General features: G+C 42.3%; 2 protein-coding genes across 2 annotated transcripts in view; one reads left to right on the top strand and one right to left on the bottom strand.

Annotated features, from left to right (window-relative positions):
* Positions 1-13,989, bottom strand: part of LOC115477839 (methyltransferase-like protein 25) — a 272,956-nt gene that overhangs the window by 233,201 nt on the left and 25,766 nt on the right. The window lies entirely within an intron of this gene.
* Positions 92-12,023, top strand: LOC115477840 (thyroid transcription factor 1-associated protein 26-like). The gene is made up of 4 exons (XM_030214943.1): positions 92-282; positions 4,754-4,976; positions 5,620-5,719; positions 11,562-12,023. The coding sequence occupies exons 1-4, from the start codon at positions 114-116 to the stop codon at positions 11,721-11,723; spliced, it is 654 nt and encodes a 217-aa protein (XP_030070803.1). The 5' UTR covers positions 92-113; the 3' UTR covers positions 11,724-12,023.

Below are 13,989 nucleotides of genomic sequence, written 5' to 3'. Positions count from 1 at the left end.
TACGCTCTTCGCCTCGGTGGGTAGACTGCTTCTGTCTGTTGGATGACGCGTGGCTGCCTTGCGCCTGCGCAGTGCGCACACAGTTGTTGGTCTCCTCTCTCTGAGAGAAAAGTATGGCTCCGGTTGGTTCCTCGGGTGGGGGGCAGAGGCGGCGGTGGAGCGAGGGAGCCGCGGGCGGGGATACTAGAGGTTGCCCTACAGCTTCGAGTCAGCGGTCGGCGGTTCGTAAGAAACGGAAGTGGCGGCCGGCTGGGAAGCAGTTCGCGGGGAGTAAGGCGGAAGGTGAATGCTGGAAGCCCGAGAGGGGGAGGGGGAGGGGAGCATTGCAGGAGGGATTCTGCTTCTGATGCACGTGAGGTAGAGCTTTAAGTCTCTTGTATTAGCAATTCTGGGGGTGCTATTTTGCTGTACCCATTTTATTTATTGCATTTGCATCCCACATTTTCCCACCTATTTGCAGGCTCAATGTGGCTTGCAGAGTGTGGTTATTTATATTTCATAATTTTTATTGATTTTTTATATACTTATTACAGAAATTAGCATGCTGTAAAAGTGTAATACAGCCTTTAAGTAATTAATACAGGAAAGTATAATTATTAAGCAAATTGTCCTAATAAAGACAAAATGTTGGCTTCCTTAGACCCCTATAATGGGGGGGGGGGGGGGGTAGGAATTAGTGAAGATAACACAATCGTAACATTTAAATGAAAATTTTATGGTTCCGTCAGTCCCATTTATATCTCAACTCTATCATTGTTTATTGTCTAGGAAAGTCTGAAGCTGATCAGGCATATAATATGTATATTTAACTTGATTTAACCTGATGAAACATTTACAGGGATAAGCCAGGAGGAAAGAACCTCCCAATTCCAATACTTTTGACCTCATGGAGAGAAACTTTTTACGTTTTTCTTGTGTAGACTTAGTCACATCCGGATAAAGCCATATCTTTTGGCCTGCAAATACACGATTAGTTGATTTAAAGTAAAGACGCATTACTGCGTCTAAATCCTGTTGAAATAGAAAGGAAATTATCAACGTCCCCCTTTCAGGTGATTCTTCAATTGTTTGCTCCAAAATGGCTGTGACATTTTGTAAATCTATAGAATTCTCTGTCCCAACTTTTTTCATCGTGCTTGGTATGTAATAGATTTTATTCAAAGGAGGAAATACTTCTTGGGGAAAGTTTGTTTTCTTTTAGGTATCTCTGGAACATGTCTTTTGGAGATTCTCCCAATATTCTAGGAAAATTCAACATTCGGAGATTTAATCTCCTATTATGACATAATCATTTTTCTAACAAAAAACAGTCTTATATATGTGGTGTGAGGTGTGTACTGGCCTGCCAGTAGTACAGAGGAGGGGTGGGCAACCTGCATACACAGGGAGCAGCGTGAATTTCATACTCTACATGGCCAGCCACAACATTAAAACCGGAAACGCACTGAGCTCATAAGGGCGTAGCCAGACACCCAATTTTGGGTGGGCCTGGGCCCAAGGTGGGTGGGCAAAAGAACTCCGCCGTGTCCCACAAGTGATTTGGTCTCTCCCTCTCTGGCCTGCATGCCATATGGTCTCTCAAACATCCCCCTCCCCCCATACTTTGCAGATTTGCACTGGCAGCGGAGCAGCAGCTAATACACACTGCTCATGTTGGCCCCACAGCCTTCCCTCTGATGCAACTTCCTGTTTCCGCATAGGCGGGAATACATTAGAGGGAAGGCTGGTATGCAGGAAGGACAGTTGTTGGGAATTTTTGGCTGGTGGGGCTTGGGGATCCCTGCCAGACACTTCATAGGTGTGCTGCTATTGGGTGGGCCTGAGCCCAAAGTGGGTAGACCTGGGCCCACCCTTGCCTACGCTACTGGCTCATAGACCTTAATAAGTAAAACTTTAACTTGAAAAATGATATTAACAGACTGCTAGAGTGGCTATAATTACTATATTTTTTTACAAATACTGTATTTAAAATCACCATAACACTGGCTAATTACATTTTCTATGTATACTTCTCATGGTCGTACAGGCTACATAAAATTCTGAATGGTGGGCCGTAGGTTGCTCACCCCTTGTACTAGTGGGATGAGGGGGAAGGGTTTAAAATGTAATATCCCTGTACTAGCCGACCCTGTCTTGGTTTCAAGCAAATACCTACGAAGGGGCCATCCTCTTCCCTCTTGCAGCTTAGCATAAAAGAGACTGAATATTGTTTTAAAACAGAAAGTGTTCCATAGTTGAAACAAAGCTTATGTGGAGAGGACCACAGGCTTCTCTGCTTTGGTGTTCTGTTTCATTGTGATACTTGTAGTCCTGGTTCTTCCATTGCCAGACTACAGCAGGCCTTGAGCATGTGCAAATGCTCAAGGTCCTGCACCAGCTTAGAGCATAACATTTTGTCTACATCAGCAAAGGAAGATAGGAATGACCAGTAAAATGCTTGTAACTTCTGTGAGGAGGGGGGTGTGGAGGAAGAAATTGTGGTGGTTGCAGAGATGGGTGGAGGAGAGGCTTGAATATAAACCAAGACCTGTTTTGTTTTCTTGGACCAAAAATCTTGGTTTATATTTGAGTTTCTATGGTACTACCAGTTTTTCTTTACTTTCTGCCACCATAGCAAGTGGCCTACAACTTACACAGAACAGAAGTAATAGCAAGAGGTGATAACTTTATTTTTATGCGTCTGAAGAAAACTGAAGTACTAGCATACATCTACATGTTGTTCTATGTATAAATATTAGCCTCACAAAAATTTTATGTGCAGGAAATTGTTGTGAGGCTAATTTGTAAGCACAGAACAAATTCTAGTTAATGTGCAGATATATAAGCTGGTACTTTTGTTTTCTTCAGACATGCAAAGTGAAGCTGCCCTTACCGCAGAACCCTGTGCACTTGTGTCCTGCAGGCCGTGTGCTGCGTGCTTTGAATTTGCTGAATCATAGTTACCTGATGCTAGGCTCAACCTTGGGGGTCAGCAGTGAAGAAAAAGATCTAGGTGTTGTTGTAGATAATACATTGAAATCTTCTGTTTAGTGTACGGCGGCAGCCAAAAAAGCGAATGGGATGCTAGGAATTATTAGGAAAGGGCTGGTGAATAAGATTATAAATACTATAATGCCTTTGTATCACTCCATGGTGTGACCGCATCTGAGCACTGTGTTCAGTTCTGGTTGCCGTATCTCAAAAAAGATATAGCAGAATTAGAAAAGGTTAAAAGACGAGTAGCCAAAATGACAAAGAGGATGGAACTCCTCTCGTATGAGGAAAGTCTAAAGAGGTTAGGGTTGTTCAGCTTGTAAAAGAGACTGATGAGAAGAGAGATGATTGAGGTCTACAAAATCCTGAGTGGTATAGAAGTACAGCCGATTCACTTTGAGTGCTCTGTGTCGGCTTTACCACGCGACTTTGTAAAAGGGGGTTAAATAGTTCAAGCTTCAGAAATGAGGCCAGACGATCTTAATGGACATGTGAACTCAAATACAGTTTTATTAAATACTTTTTTCTGAAGTGAGTAGAAAACCTATTCTGCAATATTACCCCCCCCCCCCCCCAAATAAAAAAGGGTGAAAACTGAAAAGTCATCTGTTACCCATCCCTTAGAGACCAATTGGTCAAATTAACAATTAAGAACATAAGAACAATTTGAGCAGGAGATGCCCCAAGTTAAATTTAGATTTCTCTTTAATATTGAACACCCAAAAGGTATTTGCTCTTAATGGGGAAACTGAGACAGAGTGGTATAGAGAATACTGATGCAGGAATGCCAGAGACTGAACGTCCCAGCAGACTGCAAGCTTTTCCAAAACTTGAAGACTACCTACCAGTGTCATGATGCACAAGATCAACCAGGCTTTTGCTGCTGGGTAGTGCCAGTGTTAAACCAGGTATTCATCACTTTCTAATATCTGACCCATGTTATGTCTGAAGTGGGATAAGAAGTGGATTATTTGTATAAGTGAGTAGTAGCTATTGAGCTTTAATTTTTTTTTAATTTGATGTGTGCACATCATTACTGAAGCATTATTATTTTCAGTGTCCTCTTTCTTTCAGCTTCCAACTCATTTAGAACCATCGGTCATGGCTCCGTGTACATAAGGGCCTTTAGGGATCCTTTTACTAAAGTTTAGCACATGCTAAAGGAAATTAGCGTATGCTAAGAGCATCCTATTTTATACCTATGGGCCATGTAGCACTTAACACACGCTAATCTTCAGTTAAAGAGCCGTTTAATTTGCAGCTTCTGAAAGGGGGGGGGTTCCCCTTATTTTTATATCTTGGCTCCTAACTCAGCCCATCTATTGCTGTAACAAACGTTAGCCAAATGGCAGCTCTTTCCAGGACCTTGTTAGCGTACACTAATTAGATTGTAAGCTCTGTCGAGCAGGGACTGTCTCTTCATGGTCAATTGTACAGCGCTGCGTATGTCTAGTAGCACTATAGATATGATAAGTAGTAGTAAATGACAGCAGATAAAGACCTGGACAGTCCATCCAACAGTCGCACTCATTATCAATTCATGATTAAGCACTTTGATTGTGAAAGGCAGATCAGGTATTCAGTAAACACAAACCACTTGTCATTATTAAGTAATGGCTGAGACTGCCTCTACCACGGGCTCTAAACGTTTTCTTTGCAGCACAGCCAGCCCTTGCTTTCCCAGGAATCAAACTGATACTGCACTGTCGCTGGATCCAACAGCTTGCTCATCATTAGCAAGACAGAAGTTTGTATCTGATGTACCTTTTTATTATTATAGGTCAAGGATTTGCATTTTGGAGGAAGCAAAAAATTCAACATGAGTACAAGAAGTTACTGAGAAAAGAGAAGAGAGCCGTTCCTCCCCAAGAAAATCAGTACACTGAAAATTATCCAGAACATCTGAAGCATCTTTATTTAGCTGAAGAAGAAATGATGAAAAAACAGCAGAAAAATAAAAAAGACCGAGTATTACCGGAGGAAAAAGACAGCACAATAATGACGTAAGTTCCATTCTCAGACGGTTTTAGAATCTAGGCCTGCCCTAGAAGGAGATGGAATTGGGATTGTAGGGAATGACCAGGGACATATAGAATCAACTGTATAAGCAAGTAAAGTGGTCAACTTGGGGCTCATTTTAAAAAAAGAAAAAAGGCCATAAAGTGGCATAGGTCACTGACCCCCTTCCCACCCTGCAAAGATGTAAATAAAACAGTACATGCCAGCCTCTATGACAGCTTCAGACGTTATGGCTAGTCCTAGTAGAGCAGCAGTCAGGTTCCTGGAATAGCCTACTGGTGGATGCAGTGCACTGTAGAGAAGGTAACCCCCATAATTATTATTACACTAGTAAAAAAGGCCCGTTTCTGACACATATGAAACGGGCGCTAGCAAGGTTTTTACTTTAAAAGTAAATAGTTCTTGAAATTTCAGAAAGCTAAGTAACCAAGACTTTGTTTAATGTATAATTCTGTTCATATTTGGCATTCTTTTCCTGACAGAGGGATAGCATTGTTAGCATGGATCCAAATGGATCAGAAAATAATTGCAAAAATGATATTAGAACCATGATGAAACTTGTGTGCTGGTAAGCATGCTCGCATGTAAATGACTAAAATAGATGCTTCTGGTTGCTTCCTTTAATAGGCCTAAAGTGACCCACAAGGCTTTCAAGAAGAAAACCTCAAATCAAAAAGCAAAAGAAGAGTACGAAAAAGTGCAGGCAGAGCGTGCCAGGCAGAGAGAGGTAACGAACACACAAGGCAGTGTCATGCCTTAGGTTTGGAAAGATTTTAAAGCTGTGATATTTGAGAGCTGTAAAACTCCTATGTGGTCGTAAAGGATGTAGGATACAGCTGTGACTTGGAAGAAAAGTTGGCACCATTGCTGTACTGCATTGCAGAAGACACTAACTAAATTCAACTTAAAGAGGATTTGGGTTTAGTTCACACCTCTTCAGTAGTTCGAGGTGAATTACGTACAAGTTCAGTAGATATTTTCCTGTACCTGAGGCAATGGAGAGTTAATTGACTTGCCCAAGGTCACAAGGAGCCTCCACTTAGGGGATGCCAGTACCAAGCGCTGGGTGGCAATTCTGTATTGGCATGTGTGTACCAAGATGCCAGTATAGAATACTAGTGTAAGTTAGCGTGGGCACACCTAAGTTTAGGTGCAACAGTTTACACCTGTGAGTAACAAGTTATGTGCCTAACTGCTAGTAGTCTATAAGTTACATGAATCACTTGAAGACACACCTATGCTCCAACAACAACAACCATTTCTAAAGCGCTACTAGGGTTACGCAGCGCTGTACAATTCAAACATAGAAGGACAGTCCCTGCTCAAAGAGCTCCCCTCTTCGCGTATTCGCCTCCCTGCACTTACATAGTAGATGATGACAGAGAAAGACCTGTGCAGTCCATCCAGTCTGCCCAACAAGATAAACTCATATGTGCTACTTTATGTGTATACCTGACCTTGATTTGCATGTGCCATTTTCAGGGCACAGACCGTAGAAGTCTGCCCAGCACTAGCCCCGCCTCCCAACCACCGGCTCTGCCACCCAGTCTCTGCTAAGCTTCTGAGGATCCCTTCTTTCTGAACAGGATTCCTTTATGTTTATCCCACGCATTTTTGAATTCTGTTACCGTTTTCATCTCCACCGCCTCCCATGAGAGGGCATTCCAAGCATCCACCATCATCTCTGTGAAAGAGTGGTGGATACATGCAAATGTGCACATTTGCATGCAACTGCCAGTTATTAATGCATATATCTGGATGCCAGTTTATAGAATTACCTCCCATGTTTGTTTGTTACATTTGTACCCCGCGCTTTCCCACTCATGGCAGGCTCAATGCGGCAGGCAATGGAGGGTTAAGTGACTTGCCCAGAGTCACAAGGAGCTGCCTGTGCTGGGAATCGAACTCAGTTCCTCAGTTCCCCAGGACCAAAGTCCACCACCCTAACCACTAGGCCACTCATGTGACTTCCGTGTTCACATTATAGAACAAGTGAACATAACATTCACGTGGGGAAGTCCTAATATTCTACAATTACCCCCCAGATTCTATATATGGCAGCTAAATTTGCCTTATTCAAATTAATTGACTAATGAGCCAATCTGCGCCAGTGGTTGGCTGCTAACAACCAGTTATTGGCCTTAATTGGGATTTACGCTTGCATTGTATTCCGTAATGATGCACGCAGAAATCCTATTGGGGATAAATTCAAGGGAGCATGGCTGGAATTGTTCTCGGGGGGGGAGGGGGTCCCCAGAATTTATGCATTGTCGCACAATAGACACGATTGGCACCTAACTTAGGTGCCGGTGTTTAACACCTGCTTTTAGCAGGCATAATTGCCGGTACCACAAGATAGGCGTCATTTATGCACTTAGCTGCTATTCTGTAAGGGCAAGGATCCTTTATAGAATAGCACTCGGTGCTTAAATGTTTTGGCACCATCTATAGAATCTAATCCTTAGTGTGCAAATGGTGCTTACGTTTGGAGCCAAGGTTTCTAGAGTTAGGGGGTAAAGCTGCTCTCCCAACTCCAATGGCCTGCAAAGTCCCTTTTACATAGAAATCAACACAGAATATGCCAGCAGAAAAAGTACCACTTAGACCACCCATTCTGTTCTTTCGTAAATATGAAAGATGTGTGCATTCTATTTCAAAAGCCAGTTTCTTATATACATGGCTACTAATGTGGTCGAAAAGGCTATTTGAAAATTATCATCACCACTATCCAGATTTGTATCAACTTTATGGACAGATCTGTTCAAAGTGGTTTACAATGAAAATAAAAACATTAAAGATTAGAAAATAAAAAGATACCAGTAGAAGATCGAATCTGTGCCTAAACCAATAAGCTAGCTGTTAATGACAGCCTCAAATATTAGAAAACAGAAATGTTTTCAAACCCTTCCTAAAAGATAATGTTCCCTTTTTCACATAACTCTTATGGGTAATTGTTTTTCCAATAACTGGGACTTATTTTACTGAGAGCTTTATTCCACTAGTCTCCTAGCTGAAGATCTAAGTATATGAGAGTGTTCATACTGCTGAATTGTCTCCAGCAGGGCCGCCAAGAGAGGGGGGGGGGGCAAAATTCCCCAGGCCCGGGCCTCCAAGGGGGGCCTGGCGCCGGGGTCCCCGCTATCACCTGCCTGCCTCCACGGCTCCGGGCCCCCTTCATTCAAAGCGGCAGTTGGAGGTCACCTCTCTTCTGGCCTTCCCTCCCTGTGTCCCATCCTCGCGGAAACCAGAAGTTACATCAGATGAGGGTGGGACACAGGGAGGGAAGGCCAGAAGAGACGCGATCTGTGACTGCTGCTTTGAATGAAGGGGGCCTGGAGCCGTGGAGGCAGGCAGCTGAGACTGCGGACGGAAGCGGCGGGGAAGCAGCAGAGATGGAAGCGGCGGGGGGGGGGGGGGGGGGGGGGGGGGGGGGGGCCTTGCCCCGGGTCCGGCCTGGTCTCCAGTAAGTACACTGGTTTCAGTGTAAAATAATTTAAATACCAGTGCCATCAGTTTGAATAAACAACACTCCCTAACTGGCAACAATTAAAGTATTCATGTACTCTCCCATTTACTTCATCCCAAAAGTAGTCTAGCTACTGGATTTTGTATTGGTTACCCACCCTCTGTATAGGTAAAAGTCTGTACACTTTACAACATGCACACATTCACTTGCATTTTGCAGCAGAGGAGTTGTCATAAAAAAACCATACTGGGTCAGACCAATAGTCCATCTAACTGAGTATCCTACTTCCAACAGTTGCCAAGCCAGGTCATAGAGACACCGCCTTGAGTGAACTCCTTCAAAAAGGCGGTAAATAAATCCTAATAATAATAAATAGAATAGCAACATTCCATGCTACCAATCCCAGAGCAAGTAGTGGCTTCCCCCATGTCCATCTGAATATTATCGACTTTTCCTTCAGGAATTTGTCCAAACCTTTTTTTTTTTTTTAAACCCAGATACACTAACCGCTTGTTACCACATCCTCTGGGAATGAGTTCCAGAGCTTAACTATTCTTTGAGTGAAAAATTTCCGCCTATTTGTGTATTTCCATGCAATTTCATTGTGTGTCCCCTGGTCGTTGAAGTTTTTGAATGAGTGAAAAATCGATTCACTTATACCCGCTCCACACCGACATGGAGGACTCGCAGAAAAAGCAGGCAAATGCCTGTGGGAATTTTCAAAGGAAAAGTCTACATCTACCTGTCGTTTGTGAACTGGTGCAGAATCCATGGGTAAAAGTATTAATCTGGCCATCCTCCATTTTATTGGTCTTAAACTAGTTTACATCACTTAGCTCATGCCTTTTCAGTAGTAGTTCGAGGCAAGTTACATTCAGCCACAGTGTAAGCTCTTCAGGGAAAGGAAAATTCACAATCTTAAGTTTGAACCTGAGGCAGTGGCATGTTTATAACCAGTGGCTACAAAAGGGAAGTGCTGAGGGTGGTAAATAAGAGTAAAACGTACAATAGTATATAAAACAGATTATAACAAAACTACAGATTTATTACAAAATTAGGACCATTAAAACAACTCATTTAAAATATAACATTAGATTAAAATGTGACATGGCCAACTTTCAGCTACCATGTTTGGTGTCGGGGTACAATAGTAAATAGCTACCTATTTTATCTGCAAAAAATGTTTATGTAATTAACAATATACATACAAAATAGACTAGACAAAGGAAAGAAAAAAATTTTAATAAAAATTGTGCTATTAAAAAAAAAAAAAAAGCACACAGCTTTTGGACTCCTTTTACAAAGCTGTGCTAGTGATTCTGGGGTGGCAAATGTGACTAAGCCCCTCCTGTGGGCTTCGTTGCATGTGCTGTGTGGGAATCACTAGCGTGACTTTGTAAAAGGAGCCCTAAATGACCATAGTGTGTGCTGTGTTGCGGTTTGTTTGTTTGTTTGTTTTTGTTGTGTTTTATTTATTTATTTATTTTTACGATTTGTCTTATGTGCCGGTTTATTTATACATTGTGTGCACATCAAACATATAAATGGCAAGAGGCGTACTCACTCGCAAATGCGCAGTAGAGACCCTCTCTGTCCCGCCCCCGCGTCAATACGTGATGACGGGGGCGTGACAGAGAGGGAACCTGCTCACCTGCGAGTGAGGGAACCGCCGTCACCACCGCTCCCCCCCCCAGGGTTGCAGCTACCGCTCCCCCCACCCACCCAAAGTTGCCGCCGCCACCCACCCTCCACCCGGGCCGGGTACCTGGCTTCACTATTCAAACTGCCGGAACGCAGCACACAGCTCATCTGAGCTGCTGTTGGCCTTTCTTACCTGCCTGTGTCCCGCCCTCGCCGACGTTACGTCACACGAGGGCGGAACACACGCAGAGAAGAAGGAAGGCCGACGGCAGCTCAGATGAGCTGTGTGCTGCGTTCTGGTGGTTCGAATAGTGAAGCCAGGTACCCGGCCCGGGTGGAGGGGTGGTGGCAACCTATCCGGGGGGGGGGGGGGGGCCTTTCAACCCCCCCTTCCTTTACTAGCCCGTTTTTACGGGCTCAACGGCTAGTTTTATAATATATGGCAAAAGATATGCAGCTGCATAGGAACTTATTTATTCACATGACAGCTAGGATTCTTTGCAGTGGGAGCTGGTTTCTTTCTGAGATTTCTCTGCACGTGTCTGTTTCCTGATGCTAATTGTTTTTTTATCCAGTGCAAATGGAACTGTTACATAAGGAGGAAAAGCGATGTGGTTGGGTTTTGTTTACACCTAATGAAAACAAATTCCAAGCCAATGTTTTTTTTGGCATACGACCTAACTTCTTAATATTTTTGTGTGTTTGTTTAGTCCTAGGTCTCTTCTTTGATGTGGGCTCGTTCTTGTTTTCCTGTTTTGGGTACTGATCACGCTTAAAGGATACAAATTTGAATTAAAAAAAAAATCTTTGTTCACAAGACAAACGGCAGACTTTTTAGTAAAGTGCAAAAGGCATTTAATTTTTATAGGTTTTTTTAAATATTTTGAATCTTAATGGTTATCTTAGTCTTAAAGCTTTTGTATATTTGACGTGTTTATGCTATTTAGTTTCTGTATGGTTAACTTGTTTTTTGCAGTAATTATTTTTATTGGCAGCAGCAATGTTTTTCTCTAAGAATTTCTTCATGGTAATGGTGCCAAATTTATTTTGCTTTGTAACAATAAACGATGTTACATTTAGCTAGTTTTTGAAATAATACCAGATGTCCACTAAATCCAACTTTTTTCTGGTGCCTAATGTCTCTCTCTACCTTACATTTTCTTCACCTTCCCCCTGAGATATATTGGAGCTCACTTTCAAGGCACTTAGACACACAAAGTACCAAAGTAAGCTATGTAGTTTGTGTGTCTGTGCTGTGAAAATGAACCTTCCTTTGTCTCTAATTCTGCAATTCCTCCTTGATCCAAATTGCCATCAACTCAGAATTACTTGAATTAACACCTTTCTTTAAGCAGTATCCTCATACCCACCTTGTTTTCTTGTTTAATTCTTTAATGTACAGTTTTTAAGATGATGCAAATGCTTTACACTTTTATAATCGGGGTCTGTGCCATTGTTCCAGGAAGCGGAGAAAAGGCGGCAAGCAAGAGAAGAAGCTCAAAAGCTCTACAAACAAAAGAAAATGGAAACTTACAAAATATTAAGTAAGAAGACCAAGAGAGGACAGCCAAACTTAAACTTACAAATGGAGTATCTGCTTCAAAAAATACAGCAACAATCATAATTGTAGTGTCTCTAATCTTAGATTTTGTATCCTTCTGCCTTTTAATAGGCAGTATACTGTAGTATTTGCATCAACCTGGTGCGTGACTTTAACTGCAGTTTCTCATATGAGATTATAGAAAATTAACTGGTATTTACTTGGCTGTGGAATTTTTATGATATAGAAAAACAGTGCTCCAGGCATTGTTGTATTCCATTTCTCACTAGCTTTCCAGCTTGGTTCTAGGTGCTTACCTACCTTCATGTGTTATATGATCCCCAGCTACTTCCTCACTACTTCTCCCAGACTGCCTGTCTCAAATATAAGTTCACTTCTGTCAGTTCAAAACTCCAGTGAACTACATTTCCCAGCATTACCTTCAGGTGTTATATGATCCCCAGCTACTTCCTCACTACTTCTCCCAGACTGCCTGTCTCAAATATAAGTTCACTTCTGTCAGTTCAAAACTCCAGTGAACTACATTTCCCAGCATTACCTTCAGGTGTTATATGATCCCCAGCTACTTCCTCACTACTTCTCCCAGACTGCCTGTCTCAAATATAAGCTCACTTCTGTCAGTTCAAAACTCCAGTGAACTACATTTCCCAGCATTACCTTCAGGTGTTATATGATCCCCAGCTACTTCCTCACTACTTCTCCCAGACTGCCTGTCTCAAATATAAGCTCACTTCTGTCAGTTCAAAACTCCAGTGAACTACATTTCCCAGCATTACCTTCAGGTGTTATATGATCCCCAGCTACTTCCTCACTACTTCTCCCAGACTGCCTGTCTCAAATATAAGCTCACTTCTGTCAGTTCAAAACTCCAGTGAACTACATTTCCCAGCATTACCTTCAGGTGTTATATGATCCCCAGCTACTTCCTCACTACTTCTCCCAGACTGCCTGTCTCAAATATAAGTTCACTTCTGTCAGTTCAAAACTCCAGTGAACTACATTTCCCAGCATTACCTTCAGGTGTTATATGATCCCCAGCTACTTCCTCACTACTTCTCCCAGACTGCCTGTCTCAAATATAAGTTCACTTCTGTCAGTTCAGAACTCCAGTGAACTACATTTCCCAGCATTACCTTCAGGTGTTATATGATCCCCAGCTACTTCCTCACTACTTCTCCCAGACTGCCTGTCTCAAATATAAGCTCACTTCTGTCAGTTCAAAACTCCAGTGAACTACATTTCCCAGCATTACCTTCAGGTGTTATATGATCCCCAGCTACTTCCTCACTACTTCTCCCAGACTGCCTGTCTCAAATATAAGTTCACTTCTGTCAGTTCAAAACTCCAGTGAACTACATTTCCCAGCATTACCTTCAGGTGTTATATGATCCCCAGCTACTTCCTCACTACTTCTCCCAGACTGCCTGTCTCAAATATAAGTTCACTTCTGTCAGTTCAGAACTCCAGTGAACTACATTTCCCAGCATTACCATGAGCTCGGTTCCTTTCACAGCTCTCCTGAGATGCCTCTGGTGAAAGAATTAATGTATAACCAGTAACTGGCTGCCTAGTGATTCACAGCATCATCCTAGAAAGATAACCAATTAGAGGATAATGGTTAGAGGTCATGTAGTAGCAGAGCAGAGATTACATCCTTCTTGTCTAAAACTAAATTAGTATTTTATAAATGACTATGAACTCTGGCTCTCTTGTAATATATATATAATCCCATGAAAGATAGATGTAGAAATAGGGTCATTTTAGGAATTTGCATATTACGCTGGTGATATATTACTATATACTACACCAAACTCTCTTCCCAGTATATTGGATGTAATCAATTCTTTTTCCTCTCTGGTTATAAAATAAACTGGTCCAAATCAGCCATAATGCCGCTAAATACACTAGTGCATAGATCTCAGATATCTCAATACCCATTTTCCTGGGAACCTAAGAAAATTAAATATCTAGGAGTATGGTATTCGAAATCAGTGGATCAGACTATGTCTCTTATTAAAGACCAAATCTTAAATTTAACCTCTTCCATTTTAAATTTATGGTCTCCGTTTTATTTGACGTGGTGGGGAAGGATAGAGGCTATTAAGATGGTTCTAGCACCAAACTTAAATTGCATTTTTATGTTTCCTGCTCTTGTCAGGACACGATCATTTAGGTTTCGTCAAGAACAGGAGAGAGACCTCAGTGCTGGGCCCTCCTTGCAGGCCGAACCTGGGGAAAACTACCCCCCCCCCCTCGTCTCGGCCCTATTGCAGGGCTTCTGATTTCCTCATTCCATTTTCTAAGAACAGCAAGACTACAAGTCCCTGCA

Source organism: Microcaecilia unicolor, chromosome 9 (assembly GCF_901765095.1).
Source record: "Microcaecilia unicolor chromosome 9, aMicUni1.1, whole genome shotgun sequence".
NCBI lineage: Eukaryota > Metazoa > Chordata > Amphibia > Gymnophiona > Siphonopidae > Microcaecilia > Microcaecilia unicolor.
Note: the sequence above shows the minus strand (reverse complement) of the source record. Positions and strands in the feature narration are given on the sequence as shown.

What these genes read in the sequence shown, in the direction of transcription:
- LOC115477840 (XM_030214943.1), top strand. Translation starts at nt 114, where the DNA reads ATGGCTCCGGTTGGTTCCTCGGGTGGGGGGCAGAGGCGGCGGTGGAGC. An exon ending in CGCGGGGAGTAAGGCGGAAG is followed by an intron (nt 283 to 4,753) that starts GTGAATGCTGGA and finishes TTATTATTATAG; the next exon opens with GTCAAGGATTTGCATTTTGG. An exon ending in AGCGTGCCAGGCAGAGAGAG is followed by an intron (nt 5,720 to 11,561) that starts GTAACGAACACA and finishes CCATTGTTCCAG; the next exon opens with GAAGCGGAGAAAAGGCGGCA.